The sequence below is a fragment of the Microcebus murinus genome, chromosome 6 (genome assembly GCF_040939455.1).
Source record: "Microcebus murinus isolate Inina chromosome 6, M.murinus_Inina_mat1.0, whole genome shotgun sequence".
Taxonomy (NCBI): domain Eukaryota; kingdom Metazoa; phylum Chordata; class Mammalia; order Primates; family Cheirogaleidae; genus Microcebus; species Microcebus murinus.
In genome coordinates, this window is record NC_134109.1 from 111,659,921 (window position 1) to 111,683,101 (window position 23,181).

The 23,181-nt window shown below is 49.6% G+C and overlaps 2 protein-coding genes across 3 annotated transcripts in view; one reads left to right on the plus strand and one right to left on the minus strand.

Annotated features, from left to right (window-relative positions):
- The window catches only part of ETFA (electron transfer flavoprotein subunit alpha), a 75,656-nt gene extending 65,271 nt beyond the window's left edge, over window positions 1–10,385 (plus strand). For both annotated transcript variants that reach the window (XM_012739369.3, XM_076004583.1), the window contains 2 exons: window positions 3,781–3,861; window positions 9,706–10,385. In XM_012739369.3, coding sequence (XP_012594823.1) covers window positions 3,781–3,861; window positions 9,706–9,744 — 120 coding nt within the window. In that variant the 3' untranslated portion in view covers window positions 9,745–10,385. The remainder of the gene's footprint in view (window positions 1–3,780; window positions 3,862–9,705) is intronic.
- Window positions 10,386–20,000: 9,615 nt separating this feature from the next.
- TMEM266 (transmembrane protein 266) overlaps window positions 20,001–23,181 on the minus strand; it is a 70,417-nt gene continuing 67,236 nt past the window's right edge. Inside the window, exons 9-10 of the mRNA XM_012739374.2 lie at window positions 22,586–22,648; window positions 20,001–21,169 (exon numbers count right to left, since the gene is read on the minus strand). Of these exons, the coding sequence (XP_012594828.1) occupies window positions 20,580–21,169; window positions 22,586–22,648 (653 nt within the window). The 3' untranslated portion in view covers window positions 20,001–20,579. The remainder of the gene's footprint in view (window positions 21,170–22,585; window positions 22,649–23,181) is intronic.

Consider the following 23,181-nt stretch of genomic DNA (forward strand, 5'->3'; position numbering starts at 1 on the left):
ATCTAACTTGTTTATGAGGTTCTGATCCCTGATTCGCTGTCTGCTTCACCCTAGTCCCCTAATAGTCCCACCCTCAGTAGAGCCCTTCCTCCTGAGTTGTTACCAAAGTGCTTGACATATATTTGGTTGGAGCATTGGGCCATCTTAATACCTCAGGAATTGTGAAAAATGCAATGAATAAAGGATACCCTTGATTTCAACTTGCTACTTGGACTACATCAGGAAGTCCTGTGTAATGACTCTGTGAACATATATTTCAGAATATGACACACTTTTTCATGCATAACAATGTACAGTTTGAATTATGAACTTATCTTTCATGAAGTCTGAGATGCCTCTGACATTACTGCATTTATCCATTCAGATGGAAGCTTGATATAAAAGATAATAAAACTTTTAACAGGTTTAACTTCTAACTTGAAGAAATGGATGCACTACCTCTTTGTAGGCTCTAAATGAATTGGTCCAAAACCAGTCATATTTTACAGTTGGATGGCAGCTTTCTTTACTGAGCTATGAAAAGAGCAATGCCAGTGGGGAAAAGGTGATTGGTACATTAATAAAAAAGAAACAAAACCAACATTCCAACACCAGCAGCATTAAAATACATTTTTAGCCAGAGCAGTTCAGATGTACACAGAATTCTGCTTCTCTAAAATAAAAGATTCTGCCTGCCAAGAAGATCCTGGTAAAAACTCTCATGCCATGCCAATAGAGCTGGCCTGTGGGAGACAGACTAGATGGCGCGTGTCAGAGCAGATAGGGAGCAGGTGAAATGAGGAGACCAGCTTTGGGGGACAGTCCATGAAAATAAACTTCAACTATGCCTTTGTCTCTCCATCTAGTCAACAAATATTTATTAAGCATATTTCTTGTACTAGATGTTGGGGATGCTTAAACGAACGACATAACCCCTGTTGTCACTGTCTTGTGTAGGAGACAGGCGATCTTTAGTTGTAATTTTGGTTAAGTTCTAAAATGGCATATTAAAATGGTTTAAATTTGATAGTTGCATTGCCTACAAGCTGCAGTTTTAATTAGCATCATGAGATAGTTGCATGAATACAAAATTGGGTTGTTATTTCAAATGTGAATTAATGTAACGAAAGTACTTTTTGAACTATATACGTAATAATATGGTTGATACAATCTGTGTATTCCAAAACTGTAAGGAGGAAGAGCTTGAATTTATAAGGAGCTCTTAAGAGATTTCAGGTATAAACAAGACTTTATCATCGTTATTTATGGTTGATAATTCAGGAATATTATTTTGGTAATCTGAAAAACTATAACCAGTCCTATACATCTACAACAGGGGTCGTCAAACTTTTTAAACAGGGGGCCAGTTCACTGTCCCTCAGACCATTGGAGGGCCAGACTATAGTTTTAAAAAACTATGAACAAATTCCTATGCACACTGCACATATCTTATTTTGAAGTAAAAAACCGAACGGGCAAAAACACCCGCATGTGGCCCTTGGGCCGTAGTTTGAGTACACCTGATCTATAACCATAACCATCTTTTTTCTTAAATACTGTATTGGTTCCTTGCCCACAGTTGTGCCCTTTCTTTAAAAATAACTTTTATATAGTAGGATGAAAAAGCTTTCAGATGATTGAATTGAAAAAAAAAAAAAAGATGATTGAATTGTCACATGTTTGACTAGGTGGCCTTCAGGAGAATCATTAACCATCATTAATTAAATAAATCTCTGCTATAGCTGTAAAGCAGGCTACACATTCCCAGAAGAGAAATACCTCAATGCAAATTGATGCCTGTGATTTAAAATGTTTGTCCTCATTCCTTTGGATTTGAGGCTCATATTTGGAACCTGTTCATTGTCTCTGACCATATATCTTAATATACGTGGCATGTTTCTCTGGATTGGAAGTTACCTGGATTACACTGTGCTCCAGTCTCAGCCATTCTGGCATATTCTGCCCATCTCTTTTAGGAGCCCTTATAAGGGAATTACACAGATGTTACAATATTTTAAGTCAGGCTACATCAAATACTTAATATATCATTTAATACCAGCTATTTTCATAAGATACAGTAACAAGCAGGTAGAAACTTACTTCTAGAAGTTTGAATCACCATAATCCACTGTCTGTTAAAATGATACCACATTAGAGTCAAACTCTAATTTTACTTTAATTGCAATGGTGTTAGAAGCATCTGTGGGGAATACCAACCCATTTTTAATATATAAATTGATATTAATAAAAGTGATTTTGAGTGACCATTTCTCCTTATTCTCTTAATAATCTCTTTACTGTTCATATTTAAGAATATTTTTAGACTGGGCATGGTGGTTCATGCCTGTAATCCTAGTACTCTAGGAGGCTGAGGCAGGAGGATCACTTGAGTTCAGGAGTTCCAGACCAAGTTGAGCAGGAGCAAGACCCCATCTCTACTAAAAATAGGAAAAAAATCATCCAGGCATGGTGGCACATGCCTGTAGTCCCAGCTACTCAGGCTGGGGCAGGAGGATCGCTTGAGCCCAACCTCATTGGTTGCTGTGAGCTAGGCTGACACTCTAGCCAGGGTGACAGAGCAAGATTCTGTCTCAAAAAAAACAAACATTTATATGAGATAAGAGAAACATTTGATAGTTTATAACAGACATAGTAATTTGCTTATTACATATATTTGCTGCATACATAAGGACTTAAAATTTTTTGTTTTAAAGTTCTCCTTTAATAACAGGCTGGCGAGATAATTGGTTTTTATATTCTTAGACAGACCCAGGGTAATAATTTTAAAATAATAAATAGAATGGAGAATATGGAGGACAAAATAGTTGAGTGACAAAGGCTGTGAATTTGGGTATAGATTTGTTTTTTCCATAAGTCAAAAAGAAATTTAAAAAAATGATTTTATTTCTTTTTTTTCCTTTTTCCTTGAGACAGGGTCTTGCTCTGTTGCCCAGCCTAGAGTGCAGCAGTATGATCGTAGCTCACTGCAGCCTCCAATTCCTGGACTCAAGCAATCCTCCTGGATCAGCCTCCCAAAGAGCTGGGACTATAGGCAGTCACCACCACACCCAGCTGATTTTTAAAATTTTTTTGCAGAGATGGAGGTCTTAGTATGTTACTCAGGCTGGTTTCCAACTCCTGGCCTCATGCAATCCTCCTACTTCCTATCTCCCAAAGTGCTGGGATTACAGGTGTGTGCCACCATGCCCAGCCAATTTTAAATTTTTAATATTGAGATGGGCTAGTGGTGGGTAAGAGATAATTTTATTACATTCCAACCCAGAAATTTCTAATAAATTTACAATGTTGGCACAGATGGATCAAATTAATTTATTTTTTGGTCAACATTTTTTTTTTTTTTTTTTTTGAGACAGAGTCTCGCTTTGTTGCCCAGGCTAGAGTGAGTGCCATGGCGTCAGCCTAGCTCACAGCAACCTCAAACTCCTGGGCTCGAGCGATCCTTCTGCCTCAGCCTCCCTGGTAGCTGGAACTACAGGCATGTGCCACTATGCCCGGCTAATTTTTTTTTATATATATATCAGTTGGCCAATTGATTTCTTTCTATTTATAGTAGAGACGGGGTCTCGCTCTTGCTCAGGCTGGTTTTGAACTCCTGACCTTGAGCAATCCGCCCGCCTCGGCCTCCCAAGAGCTAGGATTACAGGCGTGAGCCACAGCGCCCGGCCTATTTTTTGGTCAACATTTTAAGAATATTAATATGTTGTAAGAGGGGTTAAAATAGAACTATCTGTGTGGTATGTTTTCTTTATAAAAGTCAAACTCTTTGTTTTTGTTTCACAGACAATTGTGGCTATTAATAAAGACCCAGAAGCTCCAATTTTCCAAGTGGCAGATTATGGAATAGTTGCAGATTTATTTAAGGTAAACTGGCCTTGAGAAAAATTGCTATTATCTAGATTGTCATCCAGGAAACTCTTAGAGTTGGTCAAGGATGAAGCTATTAAAATAAAACAGTGTGTGTTTATGTATCTGTATATGTGCTATTAATATATGTACACAATTTTGACCTAAAGTTAAGTTGCCCTAATAGATATGTGTTGTTTATATAGAGTATTATAACTTTCCCCTTAAGAAGGAGTCCAAATTGTCTTTAAAATATCCATATGGCTCTTGGCATCTCACGTACAAAGTTAACATGCAGTGTGAAATGAATCAGGTAATCTAGAATCATATTTGGCAGGTACCTTAATAACGTCAAACCCCCTTATTTGAGGATTTGCCAAAGACACTAGAGCTTTTCAGGAGAATGAGCACTCCAGTCCAGCTCTGGGACTCAGCAAAATATTCCGCTGGCTGTGTCTAGGGTTAAAGGCCTCCTAATGTGACAGGCATAGGGAGGACCCTGACCCCCAGTCCTCACACCCTTCACTTTTGAGTGTGCTTTCTGCCCCGCCATCATCCCCATATTTGCCCTTCCCACGAGAAAAATTACTTTAATGATGCTAATTAATTTAGTGAATTATAAGTGATGAGTACTGCCGTGGCCCTTTTACAAGATGGAAGATGAACACAGAACACAAAAGAAAAACACGGACACACATGTAGACTCGAGTGTCCAATGCACCAGTCAGTTTTATTTTATACCTAAAAGATTAAAGTTAGTTCCTTGTACGTAACCACCCAGGCATTACAGCAATGGCCATAAATTCCGGAACTTGTAGCCTTAAGGACACAGATGTCCCCTGATTCAAGGTTTCCAGGTGGTTGCTCTAGGCGCCAGGCATAGATCACGGACTGAGATTAGCAAGGATGAGCAAGGCAGCCACAAGGGGCATTTCTCGTCCCTGGTTCTTTTTAGGCTGATCCCTGTGGCTGTGCCTGGCTTAGGTTGCCCCTCCCTTGAGGGGTCTTACCCATCATTGACTAACTAGCCATCTTATGGGGCTTAAGCAGCAATCACAGGAACAATGTGTTTATCGTGTGGCCTCCAGACCCCCACTGACGTGGGGCTGGGCAGCTCTTGCTTACTTGCAGTTCAGGTCCTTTGTTATGCCTCTAGGCAACAGCCTTGTTTGTCACAGTGATCCTGTCCGGAACACATTACTTTTAAATGCTCTGAGCAGAGCACGTACATTACTAAATTTAATTCTTAAACCAGGAAAGTATAATGTCAGTCCCCAATAGAGTACCTGATACTCATAGCACATTTGAAAGTCATGACCTTTAAGGTTATGACTTATGTACAGCCTACCTTCTTCTTTCCCCCTAGGCCTGCCTACCAGCTTCTAGGTTACCTGTGCAGAAATCACATGTACATGAATTGACACTGTGGAAGTAGGATCCCACCTTAGGAAAAGTGGGTTTGCTAGAGTGAGGAATCCCTCACATCAACCCACTGGAAGAGGCTGTGGGCTGCAGCCTGAGCACAGAGCCAGGGTGGTCCCTGCAGCAAGAGGACGGCCCATTACTGTACTGCACCAGCACTGCACAAGATCCGGATGAACTAACGAGTGCCTGTTGAGAGCACATTTGTACTCAGAAGTGTATGTGTGTGTTTGCTCAGCACAGATGGATGTGAGCTCTTTCAGCTGCTTGGTGATTCCCAAGTAATGGCTGAGACTACATGTGGAGACTAGGTTGGGCTGTTACTCCAGTTCAGGGCAGGACGTTCTTCCCCCCCAGAAGGCCCCAAAAGAGCCTAGATCTTGCTTGGGAAGAATATGTACCCCCTCCAGTGACTCTGTATCTGAAATTTGGGGTTCAGGTAGGTCAACTGCTCCTATTGCCTGACCCAGGCATGTAAGAACAAACACTAATTGCAGTCATTTGGCCACTAAGATGTCCCATTGGGAAGGGGAGCTAGCATGAAAAAAAATTTTTTGTTTATACGATGATAACTTTGTTCAAGTAGCAAGAATTTAGGTAGGTGTGGATAGAGAGGTAAATGTTCTTTTTATTTAAAAGCTAAATTAAACACTTTCTCAACTCCAGCCCTGTACCATATTGACATATTGCAAATAGTCATCTACTGTAGTTGGCTTTTATTTTTCCTCAAGAGAATATGTTAATAAACTAATAAGTAATTTTGTTTATTGTACATTGTTTTTCTGTCTGCCTATAGGCATTACAACTCATAAAAAGAGGAAGTATTAAACAGTTGACAGTGTGCAGTGTCCCTCCAGTGTGGGTGCTCATCTTGGAGCAAGACCTTCTCTGTAGCAGCTGCTGCAGCTGCTACATCACATGCACCGTGCCTCTTGCCTTAAGGGGAGCTCCTAGGTTTGGCAAGAGAGAGAGTGTGTGCATGAACTGAATGGGGGGGTCCTCAGATACTGAGGTGGAAAGGGACCTCAAAAATTGTCCGTCAGCTGACTTCCAACCTCCGTTTCTCAAGCTATTTTTGGTGTTTTAAGAAGCCCACATTTGACTATCGAAGACTGTTTGGACCAAGATAATCTTGTTTACTTGCTTTGGCTAGAATTTTATTCTGGCAGTGATATCATATAGCTCCGAAGTTCTGAAGTACAGTTATATATGTCTTTGATTAATATAAAGGTAGAGAAGTTAATCAGTTCTTTAAAATAGAGTTTGAGAAAAAACTTACAATTAAAGGTTATGAAAATATTAAAAATCATGCAGACTCCCATTTGTTACTACATGAGTAACACAAGCCAGGTACCTTCTCGCGTTGCCTGTCTCAGAGAGATGTGTTCTGGGACAGCCACTGGCAGGCGAGTGGCCGGCTGAGCCGGCCCCTGCACCTCAGGCACCGCACTTCTCAGATATGTGCTTCCTGAATACTTGCTCCTGTAGCCTGTCTTTTCACTTTCTTGATATAATATCCTTTGATGCACAAAGTTTTAAATTTTGATGAAGTCCAATTTATCTTTTTTTGTTGTTGTTTCTTATGTTTTTGTTGTCATATCTAAAAATCCATTGCCAAATCTAAGGTGAAGATTCGCCTTTATGTTTTCTTCTAAGAGTTTTACGGAGTTTTTAGCTCAGATATTTAGGCTGTTCATGCATTTTGAGTTAATTTTCATAGATGGTGTGAGGTAGAGGTCTAACTTCTTTTGCATGTGGATATCTACTTGTCACAGCACCATCTGTTGAAAAGACTATTCTGTCCCCACTGAATGTACGTGGCATAACACCTATATTTTATTTTATTTTATTTTTATTTATTTATTTTTTGAAACAGAGTCTCACTTTGTTGCCCAGGCTAGAGTGAGTGCCTTGGCATCAGCCTAGCTCACAGCAACCTCAAACTCCTGGGCTCAAGCAATCCTCCTGCCTCAGCCTCCCGAGTAGCTGGGACTACAGGCATGTGCCACCACGCCTGGCTAATTTTTTTCTATATATATTAGTTGGCCATGTTGGGAGTCGACTACCTCTCACCACCCTACCCAACAGAGAGACAGAGACACCGAGGATGCAAACACTCAAGAGGAGTTTATTTTCTGGCTACCAGTGGCCACTCTGGTAGGCAAGGACCCCGACCGGGATTGCAGCGTGCCTTTTATCCCTATGGTGCATACGCTATGCAGTGGCTGATCACGCGTGGATCATGCATTGACCTTTAACATGATTGGTTGGCTGGTAGCCCCACTATACAGGGGTTCGAACAATGCAAAGTTGGCGCAAACAAGCAAGCAAGCAACGGTTTCCATGGGAAGCAAGCAACAGTTTCCAGAAGCCGGATGTTAGTTCCGGCTTCACTGGGGTGTGGGCCTTGCAGGTATGCAATGTCTCGACTCCTCACAGCCAATTAATTTCTTTCCATTTATAGTAAAAGAGACAGGGTCTCGCTCTTGCTCAGGCTGGTTTTAAACTCCTGACCTTGAGCAATCCACCTGCCTCAGCCTCCCAGAGTGCTAGGATTATAGGCGTGAGCCACCGCACCCGGCCAACTCCTATCTTTTAAACCTTTTTTCCTATTCTTCCAAGCACAGCTGTTCATGATGGTAATAATGTTTCCTCTCTCTGGAACCTTGCAGTGTTCATCTCTGCCTTCTCATTTCTTGCCCAGAACCCTTTTCTTCTCTATGTTGATATTCTGGATTTTCCTGATCCACATTCTACTCCATTCCAGTATATGATGAGCACATCTCTGATTGGGTGGTTCATGGGCTCCTGTCTGTTGTCACCAGCTGGGAGGTGGAACTCTCTCTGTCTGCCTTAGCACTGCCCCGAGGAAGTACTAAGTAAATGAATGGAACATACTTGTACTGTGACTTATATCAGTAGATTATCTTTTTTTAAACTTAAATTTCCTCTTATTTGGTCTTACTGAAAGAGAGCTGCCTCTGCAATATCTAAGAGAGAATAGAAACAAGAATCCAGATCTTTCAGTATGTTCAGACCATCAGACACGCAGTGAACCCAAGTTAGCATTTTCTTTTCCCTAAACAGTGTGTGGTAAGCTTGGAAAGTCTGTGGTTGGTCTAATAAAAAAGATTTAGATGATGGAGAGAAAAAATCCTCCCAGCCATTTTGTGGGGAATGTAGTAGAGAGGATATTCTGTAAGGTCTTTGAAAATTGTATATTCTAAATCAAATTAATATTTTGCTTCCTGGGGAAAGAAGTTGGGCTTTAGCCTATTTTTCATGAAACACACAGGTCCCACGTGAGGTTCAGCTAGCATGTCATCTGTGTGACTCGCATGAGCTCATGGTCTGTCCACGGCCGAAAGCTGGGAGAAGTGGTGCCAGCACTTAATGCCGCCCCTGAGCGATTGCCTGCTGGCTCCGTGGTAAACATGGGCCTTTTAATAGGCTGGAGACAAAGTGACATTCGCAAGAAACAACATGTCGACAATTTCCTTAATAAATTTTGTACGAACACATTATTTCCACCTAATGGAAATGTAGCGCTCTTAAATAATTGAGAGGTTATATTCATCAGTGGTGAGTTCAGCTGGGATCTTTGTGAGCTAGGGCAGCCGACAGCCCCTTGGAAGACTGGGTAACTGATATTTTACACAAATGGCGGGGCTAGTTTTCAGAATGTCTGTGTGCCATTCCCTGCAGCCCCCACACACAGCTCTCTTCTGTTGTCCAGGCAGTTGCAAAGTAGCTCTACACTGGAGGCTCCGGTTGCAGCCTCTGAACTGACAAGACTAAGGGTTAATGATTAATCCTTTTTAAAATGGGAGCCAACTCAGGGAGTTTCCCCTGCTGTGATTTCTTACTGCATCTGCTGACTGGCACCACTGCATTTGCTCAAGGTCTTGATTTTAATAAAGAGCAATAATGCTGAATGTTCAGCATGCAGCACATTTTTATGTGCCAAATGATAGTGACGTGCTGAGAAAGCGACCAAAATGAACGAACAATGAGAGAACAAGTACTAGTGGAGGGTGACTGGAGTCGTGACTAAGCTAGAGACTTCGGTGTGGACTTTGAAGGAAAGTCAGGGATCAGTAAGGGGGGAGAAGATGCCAGTGAAAACATGAAGGTAAAAGAATACACACAGCTCTCAGCCCAGACAAGAAAACTTCCTGTTTTCTATGGTGCCTTCTTGAAGTTCGTGGTTGTGTCCGAAAGGCTCCTGGGCAGTGAGTGGGCTCAGGCCCTGCCAGCCTTGTGTGGGGCAGGCCCTCCGCCAGGTGGGAGGGCAGGGAGTTCCTGGGCCGGGTGAGGGGCGCTTGGTGCCTCCACAGTGATTTGCATTGTTCCTTTGGCCTCCACGTACTGCTTAAGGAGCCGTGACCGTGTCACAGTGAAGGCTCAAGTTGCTTAATTACTTTTTTTTTTAATTTGCAGGTAGTTCCTGAAATGACTGAGATATTGAAGAAAAAATGAATCATAATCACATCTTAAGAAGAAAAACTATGTCAGAGTATTCGGCTGGAATCATGGAACTTCATGGATGTCATAACAATCATGGAAATTGTGGAGAGCTACATTTCAGAATTTGAGGAAAAATATCTAAAAGATGCCAGAATGCTTTTTTATGGGACTATTATTATGTTCCTTTTTAATTATTTGTGGTTCTAAACAATTATTTTTTGAAATTTTCTAATTATCTAACAAATCTATAATAAAGCCTTTCCATAAATCTATAATAAAGCCTTAAATACTATCAGAAATATGTCTATCCTCTGAAAGAAAGAAAAACTTGAAGAGAGGGAGTAAAAATTCATTTATTATTTTTTCTTTGCCTCTTTGTTCAGGGAGAGCTCTAAGTTTTAGGCAAGATTGTAAACATGAATATTCCCACCAACCTGATCAACCTAATGTAATTGCTGAAGGGCATATTTTATAGAAAGGGCACTGGACTGGCAAAGGCAGAGTTAAAAAGCATGGCTACCAAGCATGGATATTATCTTAAACACATCCAGCCTTCAGAAAACCACTGCTAACGTGACAAAAGCAGACCCGACTTAACCTGACCCTGCTGAATGTATTTAGTTGGCTTAAATTAAATGTGGTTTTCCATTTCATTTTAAGGCGTTGTCAATTTATACCACTTTGTGTCTGTAAAGAAAGGAGAGTGGAGAAGGAGCCACTTTGAGACAAAGTGTGGCCTCTTATCACACAGTTTGATATTATAAATGTTTACAATCCTGCTCAGAGAAAGCTCTGGCTATTCTTCTGCCCTCCTAATAGCTTCCTTTGGGCTCCCTTAGAAAGCAGGCAGGCGGTCACCTCTGGCACTGTCACTTAGCTGCCCCAGCTCCAGCCAGCGTCCAGATGTCACCAGGGGCTGCAAGCTCGTGTGGGTGCGGGCCCAAGAACAGAGGCTGGTGAGGCTTTTAACAGGCCCGCAGGAAAGCGTGGGGAGATAGGGGAGTAAATGGAGAGAACTGCCCTCCTGAGCAGTCAGCAGGAGTAGGAGTGGTGACCTGCATCAGTGATAAACGAAGGGCGTGGCAGGGACCCAGCCCGGGGCCCTTACTCAGCTGACTAGTTGGACCTTTTGGATTTGTGTCATAATCACTTGCTGTGAAACACTTTTTTTCCCTGGTGCTAGCCAGTTCATGCACACCACAGAAGAAACACTTTGAAAAGTTATCTTTTCCAGACTGAGCAAGAGTGAGACTCCATCACTACTAAAAACAGAAAATTAGCCAGGTGTCATGGTGCACACCTGTAGTCCAGCTACTCGGGAGGCTGGGGCAGGAGGATCACTTGAACCCAGGAGTTTGAGGTTGCAGTGAGCTGTGATGACATCTCTGCACTCTAGCTGGGGCAATAGAGCAAGACTCAGTCACAAAAAAAAAAAAAAGTTGCCTTTGGGCTGTGGATAGTGGCTCCCGCCTCTAATACCAGGACTTTGGGAGGCTGAGGCGGGAAGATCGTTTGAGTTCAGGAGTTCAAGACCAGCCTGAGCAAGAGCGAGACCTAAAATGGAAAAATTAGCCGGGCATGGTGGTAGCACCTGTGGTCCCACCTACTTGGGAGGCTGAGGCAGGAGGATCACTTGAGCCCAGGAGTTGGAGGTTGCTGTGAAATATGATCCTGGGCAACCGAGCAAGAAACTATTCCCCCCCAAATAAAAAGGTTGTCTTGGCATTTCAATCTTCTTTTAATGAGATTAGAGGAAAGCAGTAAAATGATGCCACTTTGCAAAGTAATGTCGGTAGAACCCTAGAATGTCAGAGCCCCTTGTACATATGAGGTTACTGAGGCACAGGTAAGAAGGTACTGTGACTTGCCTAAGGCCACGTGGCTTGAATCAAACCTTGTGAAGATAATTTTTATATCTTGTTGCTCTTCCCAAGGGGGCTAACCTTGCTCAGGGACTTCTCCTTTTCCTCCTCATCTCTACTGGGTGCTGTGACTGGGAGGCAGGAGAGATGGCAGAGCTGACAACCCCAGTAGGTGTGCTCGGGGAAGGGCGTCCCAGGCGGTGCCTTCGCAAGATTCCTTGCCTCAGAGCTGAACTGGTTGGTCTTTCTGCCTTTTGTTCCCTCCTGGGGAGGGAACATGGCCGTCTTGCCTCAGCTCCAAGCAGCTGTTCACTTAACCAGTACTTACCAGGTAGAAGTCATCATCATCATAGCATTAAGTAATTACATTTACTGTATGTACACAGGCACTGGCCTAGCACTTTACACATATTAAACCCCTTCAGTCCTCACAATACCCCATAAGTCAAATGCTGTTATTAATAGTATCCCTCGTACAGATGAGGAAGCGGAGGCTCGAAGAGGTTGTATGACTTGCCCATGAGAGTCAGGATTTGAAACCAGGCAGTCTGGCTCCAGAACAGTGACCTCAACTAGGATGTGATTCTCCCTCACCTTGGCTCAAGGGATAGGACTTCACTGCGTAGTGACCTCAGATAAAGAGCACTAAGTGTGTCGTGATGGTGGACAGGGAATGTGAACAGATTCCAAAGTGAACAGACAATGGCAAGTTGATATTAACAAAGGAGGTTGCAGCCACTGACCCTCCATAGCTTTTGCTTTGTCTTGTGGATATATGGTGTGATTTTGTTGAATATATAAAAATACTTTCTTGGTATTGGTTTGGATTCTTGGTAATGGTTTCTTGTTTGTATGGTAGAATTAAATGTGAGGCTCTATTAAGCCCTTTGCTCCACAAGGAGCTGTGTGACATGCTGAGGCCCTGCTACCTGGACAAGCCTGAGCAGCACTGCGGCAGCGGGAGCGTTGACGGTTTCTGAGGCAGCCTCCTAACCTGACCTGCGAGAGTGACCTGCCCTGGTGGTGAGTCCACATGGCCCGAGGGAGGAGGTGGAGATGCAGATGATGAGGGGAGGAATCCTCCAGCCTCGGGCCTCGGATGGGTTTGGCTGAAAGCTCTTTAGCTGCAGAATGGGCCCCTGGTGGTTCAGTGCTGTGGGCGAGGCTGGCAGAGTGGGGCCTTTCCTCCCAGGCTGGCGGGCAGCCCCGAGGCTGCCAGAGGCAGGGTGTGTCTGAGGCTGCAGGGCTGGGACGCCAGCCCTGAGTGCACGCCTGACTCTTTCTGGAAGGGACGGTCAGGCTGGTTGCATTTCACGCTGTCTCTCACTCGGAGTGTTTGTTTGGGTCTACATAAGAGTGGGCTGAGGAGGCTGGAAATCCAGAGAGCACACTGGTGTAACAGATGGGTTTGGCTGGCTGTTGCTGAGCCAAAGGAGGCTTGACTAGCAACCGTGCAGGGTGACACTGCCACAATTCCATCTAGACCTAGTCTTCGTGGGAAGCCCAAATGAAGAAGAGCTGCTGGTGATCCTTGGCTTATAAAGAACTTTCATGTACGTTACCCATCTGTGGGGGAAAGAGTAGGGAACAGTCAAGAATTCAGACTTGGGGGGGGCAGTTTGCCCTAGGTCACAAAGCAAGTAGAACTGGAACAAAATGAAACAGAATTTTTGGCAAATAAATTACTTATTGAGAACTTACTATGTGTCCGGTGCATTATATATCCTTCACTAACCCAACAGTCTCCAAAGTGGGCATCATTACTCCTGCCTTCTAGATGAAGCAATGGGACAGAGAAATGACCAGAGAGGCGGCCAGCGAGCTTTGGAGCCCGGCTGGACTCAGGCTGGAGAGCTGGGCTCCACTGTCCCGCCCCGCCCACGCCGCCAGCTTCCCCAGGACTCCACCTTCGCTGTCCTCTATAAAGTGGCAACTTGAAATAGGTAATCTTTCAAGATATCTTTAAGCTTTAACCTGTGAATGTGTTGGCAGATCTCATACAGAGTAGGTAGAGACAAAAATAACTGTTTTTGAGGCCTTTTTATGCCAAGATGCTGTGCTGAGCCCTTTACATACATTATCTCATTTAAGTCTTCAAATGTGGTCTTACTAATAACCTATCTAACAGAGGGAAGTAGGGGAAATAAACTCACAGCACAACTACCCTTTGTTTTAATTAAAACATCTGTGACCTAACTTGTTCTCTCTAAGAGTTCTTTCTCAGACTTGAAGAGCCCAAGCAGACAGTAGGGGTGCGACTCCCTGCTCCAGCTCTCTGCCTCAGTGCGTGTCAAAAAACCAGATTCCAAGGATTCAGATAGCCCAGCCTCACGAAGAAAGAAAAGAAATAACTCCCTGACATCTCTCAGCCTCATCTCTCAGCAGTCATCAGTCTGCTGAAACAGAGAAAATGAAATAAGCCATTTTTACCCTTTAAAAGAGCAAGCAACTTTCCCTCAGCTGCCAGGCACTTCCTTCCTTCCTCTGTGGGCCACGGCCCCTCCCCCTTCTCTCTATCTCTCTTTCTTTCTCAGGAAAATGAATAAACTTTTACTTCTATATATTCTAATCACTGTGTGAGAATTCTTTCACAGCCCATATACGACTTCCCCACCCTTGCACATCTCACAACCTGATAAGGTGTAATATTCCCCACCGAACAGGTGAGAAGACTAAAGCCTGCAGAGCTTAACACACTTGCCCAAGTACTCATAGCTAGTAAAGGGTGACCTTAGGCCAGAGTCTACTCTCAGCCACAGCCGTAGCCTGAGTTCCTCTGTGGTTCCCTGGCTGGGGTGGGTGTGAGTGGGGGAAGCAAGGTGCAATAGCCTCACTGAGTTCAGAAGGAGCAATCAAAACGGATGGGGACTTGGCCTGGTGCGGTGGCTCAGGCCTATAATCCTAGCCCTCTGGGAGGCTGAAGTGGGCAGATCATTTGAGGTCTGGAGTTCAAGACCAGCCTGAGCAAGAACGAGACCCCGACTCTACTAATATAATAGAAAGAAACTAGCTGGACAACTAAATATATATATATAAATTAGCTGGCATGGTGGCGCAGGCCTATAGTCCCAGCTACTCGGGAGGCTGAGGCAGGAGGATCGCTTGAGCCCAGGAGTTTGAGGTTGCTGTGAGCTAGGCTGATGCCACGGCACTCCAGTCCGGGCAAGAGAGCGAGACTATGTCTTAAAAAAAAACTGTTGGGGACGTGCATCCAGGCAGAAGGCCAGCATGGACAAAGCACAGGTGTACCCAAGAACGTGACAAACTCAGTTTTATTCTCTGGAAAATACAGGGGTTGGACCCCAGTGCCTGAGTCTCCGTCTAGCCTGATGTTCCTCTATTCTAAGCCACTCTTTGCTCAGGGAAACAGTGGTCTCTGTGCTGCAGTCTAGACCCAGCCAGCACAATGGCTTTCTTGTGTGGCATTTAGCATAGCCCAGGTCCTAGGAACCCGTGTCCCTTCTTTGAGCAGTGGAGGCGGAGGTGGGCCCACCTAGTTACAAGGCCTAATTGATGTTGGGGAGGCTCCTTGAGCACTTGGTGAAAGGTACCCCATAAATCTCAAACTCTAAAGAGAGTTGCCACATCCATCACAGTGTTTCATGTCCTGATTGATCTTCAGGGGGGTCAATTCCATTTGCTTGTCCGGAATGAACAACAGCCTGCTCCCCTGTGGTGCGGCCTGGGGCTCTGCATAAAATTATGCCGCACTGTCTCTTTGGTAGCCTGCAATAAATTTTAGAAGCAAATGTTCCATCCTTTTCTTTGGAAAATTAAATTAACTATTCACCAGAAGACAATACTGAACTTTTCAGCGGTAGAAGCAAAAAAAAAAAACAACCCATCAGAATAGTTACAAATTCCTCGCTTGGTTCACGTGAGGGAAATGTGGGGCCTTGGCCGCTGCTGGCAAAGGGAGAGGCAGGTCCGGGAGTCGCCTCCCACCTGAGGGGCAGCAGTGCTCCTCTCCCTGACTCCAGGTGACTCCAGGGCGTTGTTTGCAAGGAAACCAACGGTGACATGAGAGCAGGGCGAGCTCAGGAGAGGAGCCCACAGTTGGTTTGAGGCTGGGGACAGAACCCACTACCACCCCCACACCAGACTATCAGTGGCAGCAAATGAAATAACTGAGTGTCTCCTGGGCAGCTGCCCCCCCAAAATGTTGAGCATCTGCTGGCAGAAAAACACCCCAGGCATCTATTATTAATAAGGATGCCTTCTGTTTGTGGTTCCCCTGAAACGTTCTCAAAGGGCATTCCCTTCCACGATGTCATTAGCTCTCCTACAACCATCTGGGGTGGGAGGCACAGGAGTGGCCGTTCCTGTCGTACAGGGGTGGAAGCAGGGCCAAGGATTGCTTGGAGCCACACAGCAAACCAGAAACGGGGCTCGGCTGGGAATGCAGGTGCTCAAGCTTCGGCACACCTGTGTGCAGGCACAGCAGCGCCGCGGTGGGCGGGCGGGCGTGGCCGGCTCCTCTCCAGCGCCGAGACGCCCGTTCAAGCCTAGGTCTGGCTGTTCCAGCCCTCGGAGTCGGGTCCTTCAGCAGCCCTGCATGGTGTCGGGTGGGCTCATTAGTAAAAGGACCTGGCTTCCTTGGACCTGGCTCATTTGAAGTGCTCAGCAGTTCCCAGAGAGTAGGCCCTGCTCTGTCTCTTCTCTTCAGAGAGGAGCAAATAGCACCAGCACAGGAGCAGTCTTCGTCTCTTGACTCTGGCCCCAGTTAATAGCTGTCGTGGAGTGAGAATGGGGTTCCTGAGCTGAGGGTCAGATGGACGTCCACCACATGAAGAGAACTCCAGGCCACTGTGGGGGTAGTTGAGAATGTTAGGGCGGCCTAGGGATATTGCCAGCATAAGAACCTCTGTGGATGTGACAGTCTGCATAGGTTCTGATGCCAGCAATATCCCTAGGTCACCCTAACATTTCTAAACTACGCCAACAACCAATTGTCCCTAACCATATGGGGTCTGTGACCTCTACTACCCACTAGTCTGTGGGACTTGACCTGAAAAGCCAAGTGTTGCCCAGGGCTGGCCAGAGAGGGACCAGGCATGCTACTCCAGGACATAGCTCCCAGTCCTGGGTGGGCTTCTGACCAGAGCTGCAGGGCTCTGGCTTACTGCCCTGTGGGCCGGCTAGCAGCACTGCCTGCTCTAAGCCTTGCTGTCCTTGCTGCCAGGCTTGGCACGCTGGGCTGGCACCTCTGCTGTGAGCTGCAGCAGGCTGAGCAGCAGGGCCACAGGCTGCAGAGCCCCAAGGGGCAGTGGGGCTGGGGTCCTGGTTTCTATCTCTGGCTCTCCTCGTGGCACCTGGTTTGATTCTGGTCAGCTCATGTCACCATACCCAGTACAGCTTCCAACCCACCCAGACCTGGGTTTGAATTCTGCCACTACAGTTTGCCAGTCTGCTATGTGCCCTTGGGCAAGTCGTTTCATCAGTCATCCTATGCCTCCCCGTTCAAAGAACTGGGGAGGGCGCCCTGTTTCGGCACCGCGGTAGAGCGGGCGGCTGGGAGCGCAGCTGGGTAGGTGGAGCCGGGGCTGCCTCAGCCTCTCTCGTTAGCTAGCCGGACATGGGCTGCTACCAGACCCTCCTCCGTTCTGGGAGAGCCCCGCGCCCCTGGGCCACCAGAGTGGGCTCTCTGAACGGGAGAGCAGGGGCCGTGGGCCAGAGCCGCAGACCTCAGTGCCCGGCTCCCGCTCACTGACTCCGGGCTGCGGCGCCCCGGGGAGCCGGGAAGCCGGAGCTTTTACCTCCACCTCCTGCGCTCCAGGCCTGGGGACCGCCGAGTGGAAGAAAGAGCCACCGTCTCTCCACCCACGTCCGGTCTCTTGGTGCCAGGCACAGCCACCTGGCGTCCCACCGTGTCTCAGGTGCCCAGACTGGCCTTGGCAGCCTCTCTTCCCTCTGATGCTCCGTCCGCTTCATTCCATGTCCAAGGGGTGCCCAGTCCCGGCAGGTCTCCCCAGCGGCTCAGCCACCTGCCGCCTTCATCCTGTCCCCGTGGGCAGCTTGTTCCTGCTCCTCTGGACACAGGCCCCGCCCCATCATGCCTCTGCAACTACTAGAAGGCTCTGCGGAGAGCCCTTCCCTCGCGCCTTCTCTCTTCAGCACGAATGCCCCTCAAGGAGACCTCCCCTGCCCCCGGCCCCTGCCACCCTCTTCCTCACGCCCGCTGCTCCCTGACCCCGAGCAGGCCCCTCCAGCACGGCTGCCCTCTGCTCGCACCGCGCCCGCCGCCCTCGCCTGGCGCTCCGGGCAGCTTCTGAGCCACGAAGGGTTAGCAGCTGGCTGAAGTCAAGGGGGCAATCTGAAGTTCCCTGCTCACACTTTCCAGACACACAACAAAGAGAGGGGCTGCTTCCGGTATACTTTTTCTTTTGAAATCCCCTGTAAAGGTTTCCTCTGCTGTGAGGCCTTCAGGTGTCCCCAGGCAGGTAAGCAGCTTCCCCTGTCTGTGTGCACCTCTCGAGAGTGACTCTATTGGAGAGGCAGGGATGCCTGTCACCTCCGTGCCCGTCACCATCTACTCATGTGGCAGTTCTGACACGGCATGTAGGCAACAATGAGTGCTCAGGCAGGATTTCGCCTCACAGCAATTTGGACATACTCCAACTCTCTTAAAAGTGGACCAAAACAGAACAAAAAAGCAGAGCTCTTCTGCAGACTCATTTTCCAGAGGGGGAAACTGAGGCAGAGAATAGGAGCCACTTGCCTGGCATCTTACCCCACTGCTTTCCTCCCTGTCCTGTCCCTGTCCCGTCCCCAGTGGGCGCGCGTGCTGAGCGGCACTGGGGCTTGCAGCTCCCTCAGGCACCGGCCTGGCCAGCTGCCTGCCAGGGGGCAGCACCAGCCAGGAGCGGGGCCGGGAGCTCAGCGGACAGGGCCAGGCAGTCAGCAGGCTGGGCCTGGCAAGGACGGCGGCTGTTTCCAGTCCGGGGGGTGGAGATCACTAGTTACTGACCCCACTGGCCCTGCCCCACAGATTACAAACCATGTAACACCCTGCAGCCCATCAAGTGGCAAAAGCCGAGTGACCACTCTGCTCCCAACAGCTCTAAAGCCTGGGAGCCCAGGGCCTGGCACGGAGCGGGGCAGGTCTGGCCCCGTCAAGGGCCTCCCCTATTAGTGGCTGGCCTCGGGAGCTTCTCCAGCCTCTCTGAGCCGCAGGCTCTGCATCTGCAGAACAGGGCTGGCGGCGCTGGCCTCTCAGCGCCACTGGGAGGTTGAAGGCGCCCACGTGTGTAGGGGCCTTCGCAGAGTGCTCAGTGACAGAAGCTGTGACGCCCAAGCACGGCTGCTCTTGTCCTTTACACACCGAGCCTCCGCTCGGCAGGTGTTCTGATCACACCTCAACTGGATTCTGCTGCCTCTAACACCTTCTGACCAACTCGGGAGGGTGCTCTTGGCCTGCACATGGCCATTTCTCTCCCTTTCTTCCATTGAGGTGTTGTTCCCGAGGCTCTGTGCCCAGGCCTGAGCCCTGCGCAGGGATCTGGGATCCTGGTGCTCTTGAGGACCGCAGGGGAGGCAGGCCGGGAAGCTGGCGCGGGCCCAGCGTGGGGCTGCTGCGCTGTCAGGGCGAGGCGAGGCCCGGGAGCCCCGAGGACTCCTGGTCTCCTGGTGGGGGCAGGCAGGACACCGCACAGCGAGGGGACCAGGGACAGGCGGGAAAGTGCCGCGGCGGGCAGAGAGGGCTGTCAGCCACACGCAAGTTCTGGAGGCAGTGGGAGCCCTTAAATACACAAAGTCTTCCCTCCCCCCATATCAAAGAAAACACAAGGTCGCAAACATGAACCCCCTGGAAGGCTGCTGAGCAAGGGGACCAGGCTCAATGGCCTGGCAAGCGGCGCGGAAGCAGGATGAGCCAAGCGGGCCAGAGAGGCCGCCAGGGGCCTGGGCCTCAGTGTGGCTGTGACGGGGCGGGACGGGCGATTTGGAGGGCAGAATGGCCAGGATTCCCAGCTGCGCGTGAGGCTGAGGAGGGCCATGGTGCCGTTCCCGACTGGGCGGGTGGTGGCCGGGCTGGACACCCAGGAGGAACAGCCGACCATGGCACGGGGCTGACCTTAGCTCTGGGCCTGCAGGGTTCCAGGTCCCTGTGGGATGGGGCTCTGGGTCAGGGAGGAAGGCAGAATTATGAGCTCCATTTTGGCAGGAGGCTGGGGAGGGGACCGGCCAGGCCAGGGCCGCACAGCCAGGCCATGAGAGCTTCCTGCGGGGCCAGGGCCCCTTCTACTCTGTGAAGGCCCAGGGTTGCCAGCAAGGGATCAGAGCTACCTGGGTGGGCGTGCGCCAGGCCAGTCGAGACCCCAGTGGGCCACTCTGGACACTCCCCCTGGGCTAGCGACCAAAGGAAAACCTCTGCCAACTAAGTTTCGGTGCAGCTGGTTTTTATTATTAAAGCTACAGTTGGAAAATGGCTGCCCCTGTCCCCGCAACCTGCCCCCAGATCCATCCCCTTAGGGCCTGTGAAGGTGAAAACTAGATTTGTCATGAAAGGACAAAACGCCCATGCCGACATGAGAGAATGAGGACAGTGAAGTCGGCTCAGACAGTGGCCTGGTGTGAGTGTCGCCCGCCCAGGATTCCTGGGAAAGGCGGCTGCGTGGCTGCTCACAGTGCTGCTCCCGAGGGGTGGGTGGGCGTCGGGAACGAAGGCAACGGGAGAGGCTGAGCGGGCCCCACACTCTACCCTGCTGAAGCTGGGCCACTGGCTGGTTTTTGTAAAAACGGTTAAAAAGGAAACGCAACCACAAGCACCACCCTCCTCTGCACAGGGTGCGGGGAGGCGCCAGCTCTGGGCTTTGAGGTCTGAGGCGTGTGGCCTCCTGGCCCGGTGTCACCTCCCTGGAGGCAGGCAGCACCCTAAGGGAGGCCAGGCAGGCTCCTGGGCCCCCATGTGGCCCTTGGTGGCCTCCAGGGTCCCAGTAGGGCTTTGAGATGGCTGTCTCCCTCCTCCCACCCCGCCCACCACAGGCTCTAGGCCTCAGGGACTCTGTGCAACTTCTGCTCTTTGGATTCCAAAGATCTGAACTTCTCCTCTCGCACGGGGACAGCGGGCTGGAGGTGGATGGCAGGCCTGGTCTGAAAGACAGTGAAGCCCACCTGGCTCTCCCGGTCGAACGCACTTACCCTGTGCTCCAGCTCAGGGCTGGTTTGGGCCGAGCCCGCTGGGCTGGGCTGGGCGAGGGGGGCTGGGTCCAAGGCCCTCTGGGCTGGGCAGGGGTCCTCTGACAGGGAGGACAGGAGGTCCTGGACTGTGGCCTCCGCCGTCTGCTGCTGGGGCGGCAGCAGCGGTGGCAGGGGCGAGGGGCTGGGCTCAGAGGAAGGCTCCCCGTGGGTGGCGCTGCAGTCCGTGGAGGAGCCCAGTGTCCGGCTGCTGTTGCTCTGCGCCCGGGTGACCGAGCTGTGGGTGGAGCGGGAGGTGCTCTCCGAGGTGGCACTAGCACACGTGCCACCCAGCCTCGGGGGCACCTCAAGTGAGAAAAGGTGCGAGGAGATGTTGGGCTGGTGGACGTCTATGGCAGCCGTGGTGACCACGCACACAGCTGGCTCTGGGACACCACTGTCTGCAAGAAGGAGGGGATCCTGGTCACACGTCACCCTCTGCCACACCTTGGCAGCCCCAAGAGGGTGGGTCTGAACCAGACCAGGCTTGGGAGTCAACTGGGGGCGGCAGTGGGTGCACAGGGCTGTGGAGGGAACCCTGGGGGAGGGCCTGGTTCCAGTTTCCAGTGCCCACCGCCCTGTCCACAGGGAGGACTGTGTGTTTCCCGCCTGCTGAACTCAAGTGTGGACATGTGACATGCTTTGGCCAGTCACCCACGAGAAGTGACCTGTGGCACTTCTGGGTGGAAGCTCTGTGAGCCAGCTGGTGCCCTGCCCTGGCAGCCAACAATGTTCCAGAAGAGATGGTGGCTGCTGCCCATGGGAGCTGCAGTGACAGGAAACCCGGAAGCTGAGCCTCCGGCCGACCTGCCGTGGGCTTGGTGGCCCTGTTTAAAGCACAGAGGTGCAGGGGTACTTGCCAGGGGCTGCCCTAGCCCATCCTAACTCAGGAAGCACATTTCTTGCTAAGACAAGGATTTCATGGTCTGAGGAGTTTCATGGTGGGTCTCACGGTCCGAGGAGTTCTTCAGAGTTCTAGATGGGCTGGTGTGACCAGAGCCTAGTCCTCTCGAGACTGAGTGGCCTCTCAGGATGCACCTCGGGGCACACAGAGGACATCTCTAGGTGTGATGTACCAGGGGGCTGAACTACAGCGGGTGTGGTGTGGGGGAGGGGACTGGAACAGAGGCCGGGCTGGGCATTATGGTCCTTGAAACCAGCAGATTGGACAAGGCTTGGGGAGAAGAGAGGAGGGAGCTTAGGGGCCAAACTGTGGGAGAGGAAAAGTTCATATACATTATACCTGTCACCAACATCATGCTCTAGCCTTGCAATGGAGCGTGAAAGGATCTGGGGGCTGTGAAATCCAAACTCAAGGCTTGAGACATCAGCTATGGAGAAACAGGACCCTGAAGGACCAGGTGTTATTTTAAAATTCCATATTTCCTGTAAGTAAAAGCCATCAGGCTTTCCTGAGACTTGCCAAATGTGGGAACAAAATACCAAGCAAGGACCCACCCGACCCTGCTCTAGCCCAGGGCTGCTGTTGCCACCGTAGGCCCCGCCTCTGAGCTCTGGATTCCAAGCCCCTTCCTGGGTCAGGGTGCCACGTGCAGCTTTATGGGTGACCGCAGAGGGCGCCTGCAGGCCCTGCAGGTTTGGTCCCCAGTGTCCCAGCTCCAGTGCTGGTGTGTGCATTTCAGCTTCAGCTCTGCCTGCAGCTGTGGTTCACAGGCACCAGGAAGCAGGCACGCCGTGATCTCTGACACCAGGCCGAGGAGCCCCTACCCTTGGGTTTAGGGATGCTGGGGTCATGTGTATTGTGGGGCTGCACAGAGGTTCTGGTACCTGCAGAACAGCCTCTGACCCAGACTTACCACTGCTGGGCCCATTGTAGTACTGACTGATGTAGCTGTTCATGTCGTCTTTAACAGCGGCCTCTATGGAGGTGGGCAGAGAAGGGGAGTGAGTCCAGGAGGCAGAGACTATAGCAAGTTCATGCTCCACCCCAATACTCCAGTCCCTGCCCCCATGGCCCTGAGAAGAGAGAGGCACCTGTCACAGAAGCCCTCTAGATCTCCTTTGGGGACCAGGCCTCATCTGGCCCAGGGCCCGGACAGCACTGGGTGCCAGGGAATCCAATGACACTTCTGCTTGGCGACACCTGACCTGCACAGGGCCCCTTACTTCTCTGCGCCGAGGGGTGTGGAACAGCCCCTGTCGGGATGGCCTGAGTGTGAATCTGAGGGTCTCAAGGTCACTGGAAACACTGCCCCGGCACAGAAGCCTTGACGTCCATCCCACGTGTGGGCTGCACACCCAGCCACAGGCTGATGCGCCAGCCAGTGCCAGCAGCCGTCTTCCACGCAGCACGGGGCGGCCTGCGCGGCTCCTGCACACAGCGGTTCTCGAACAGTGACAGAGCGGGCGGTGAAGAGCTGTCCGGTCAAGGGGACAAAATGGGAACAGGGTC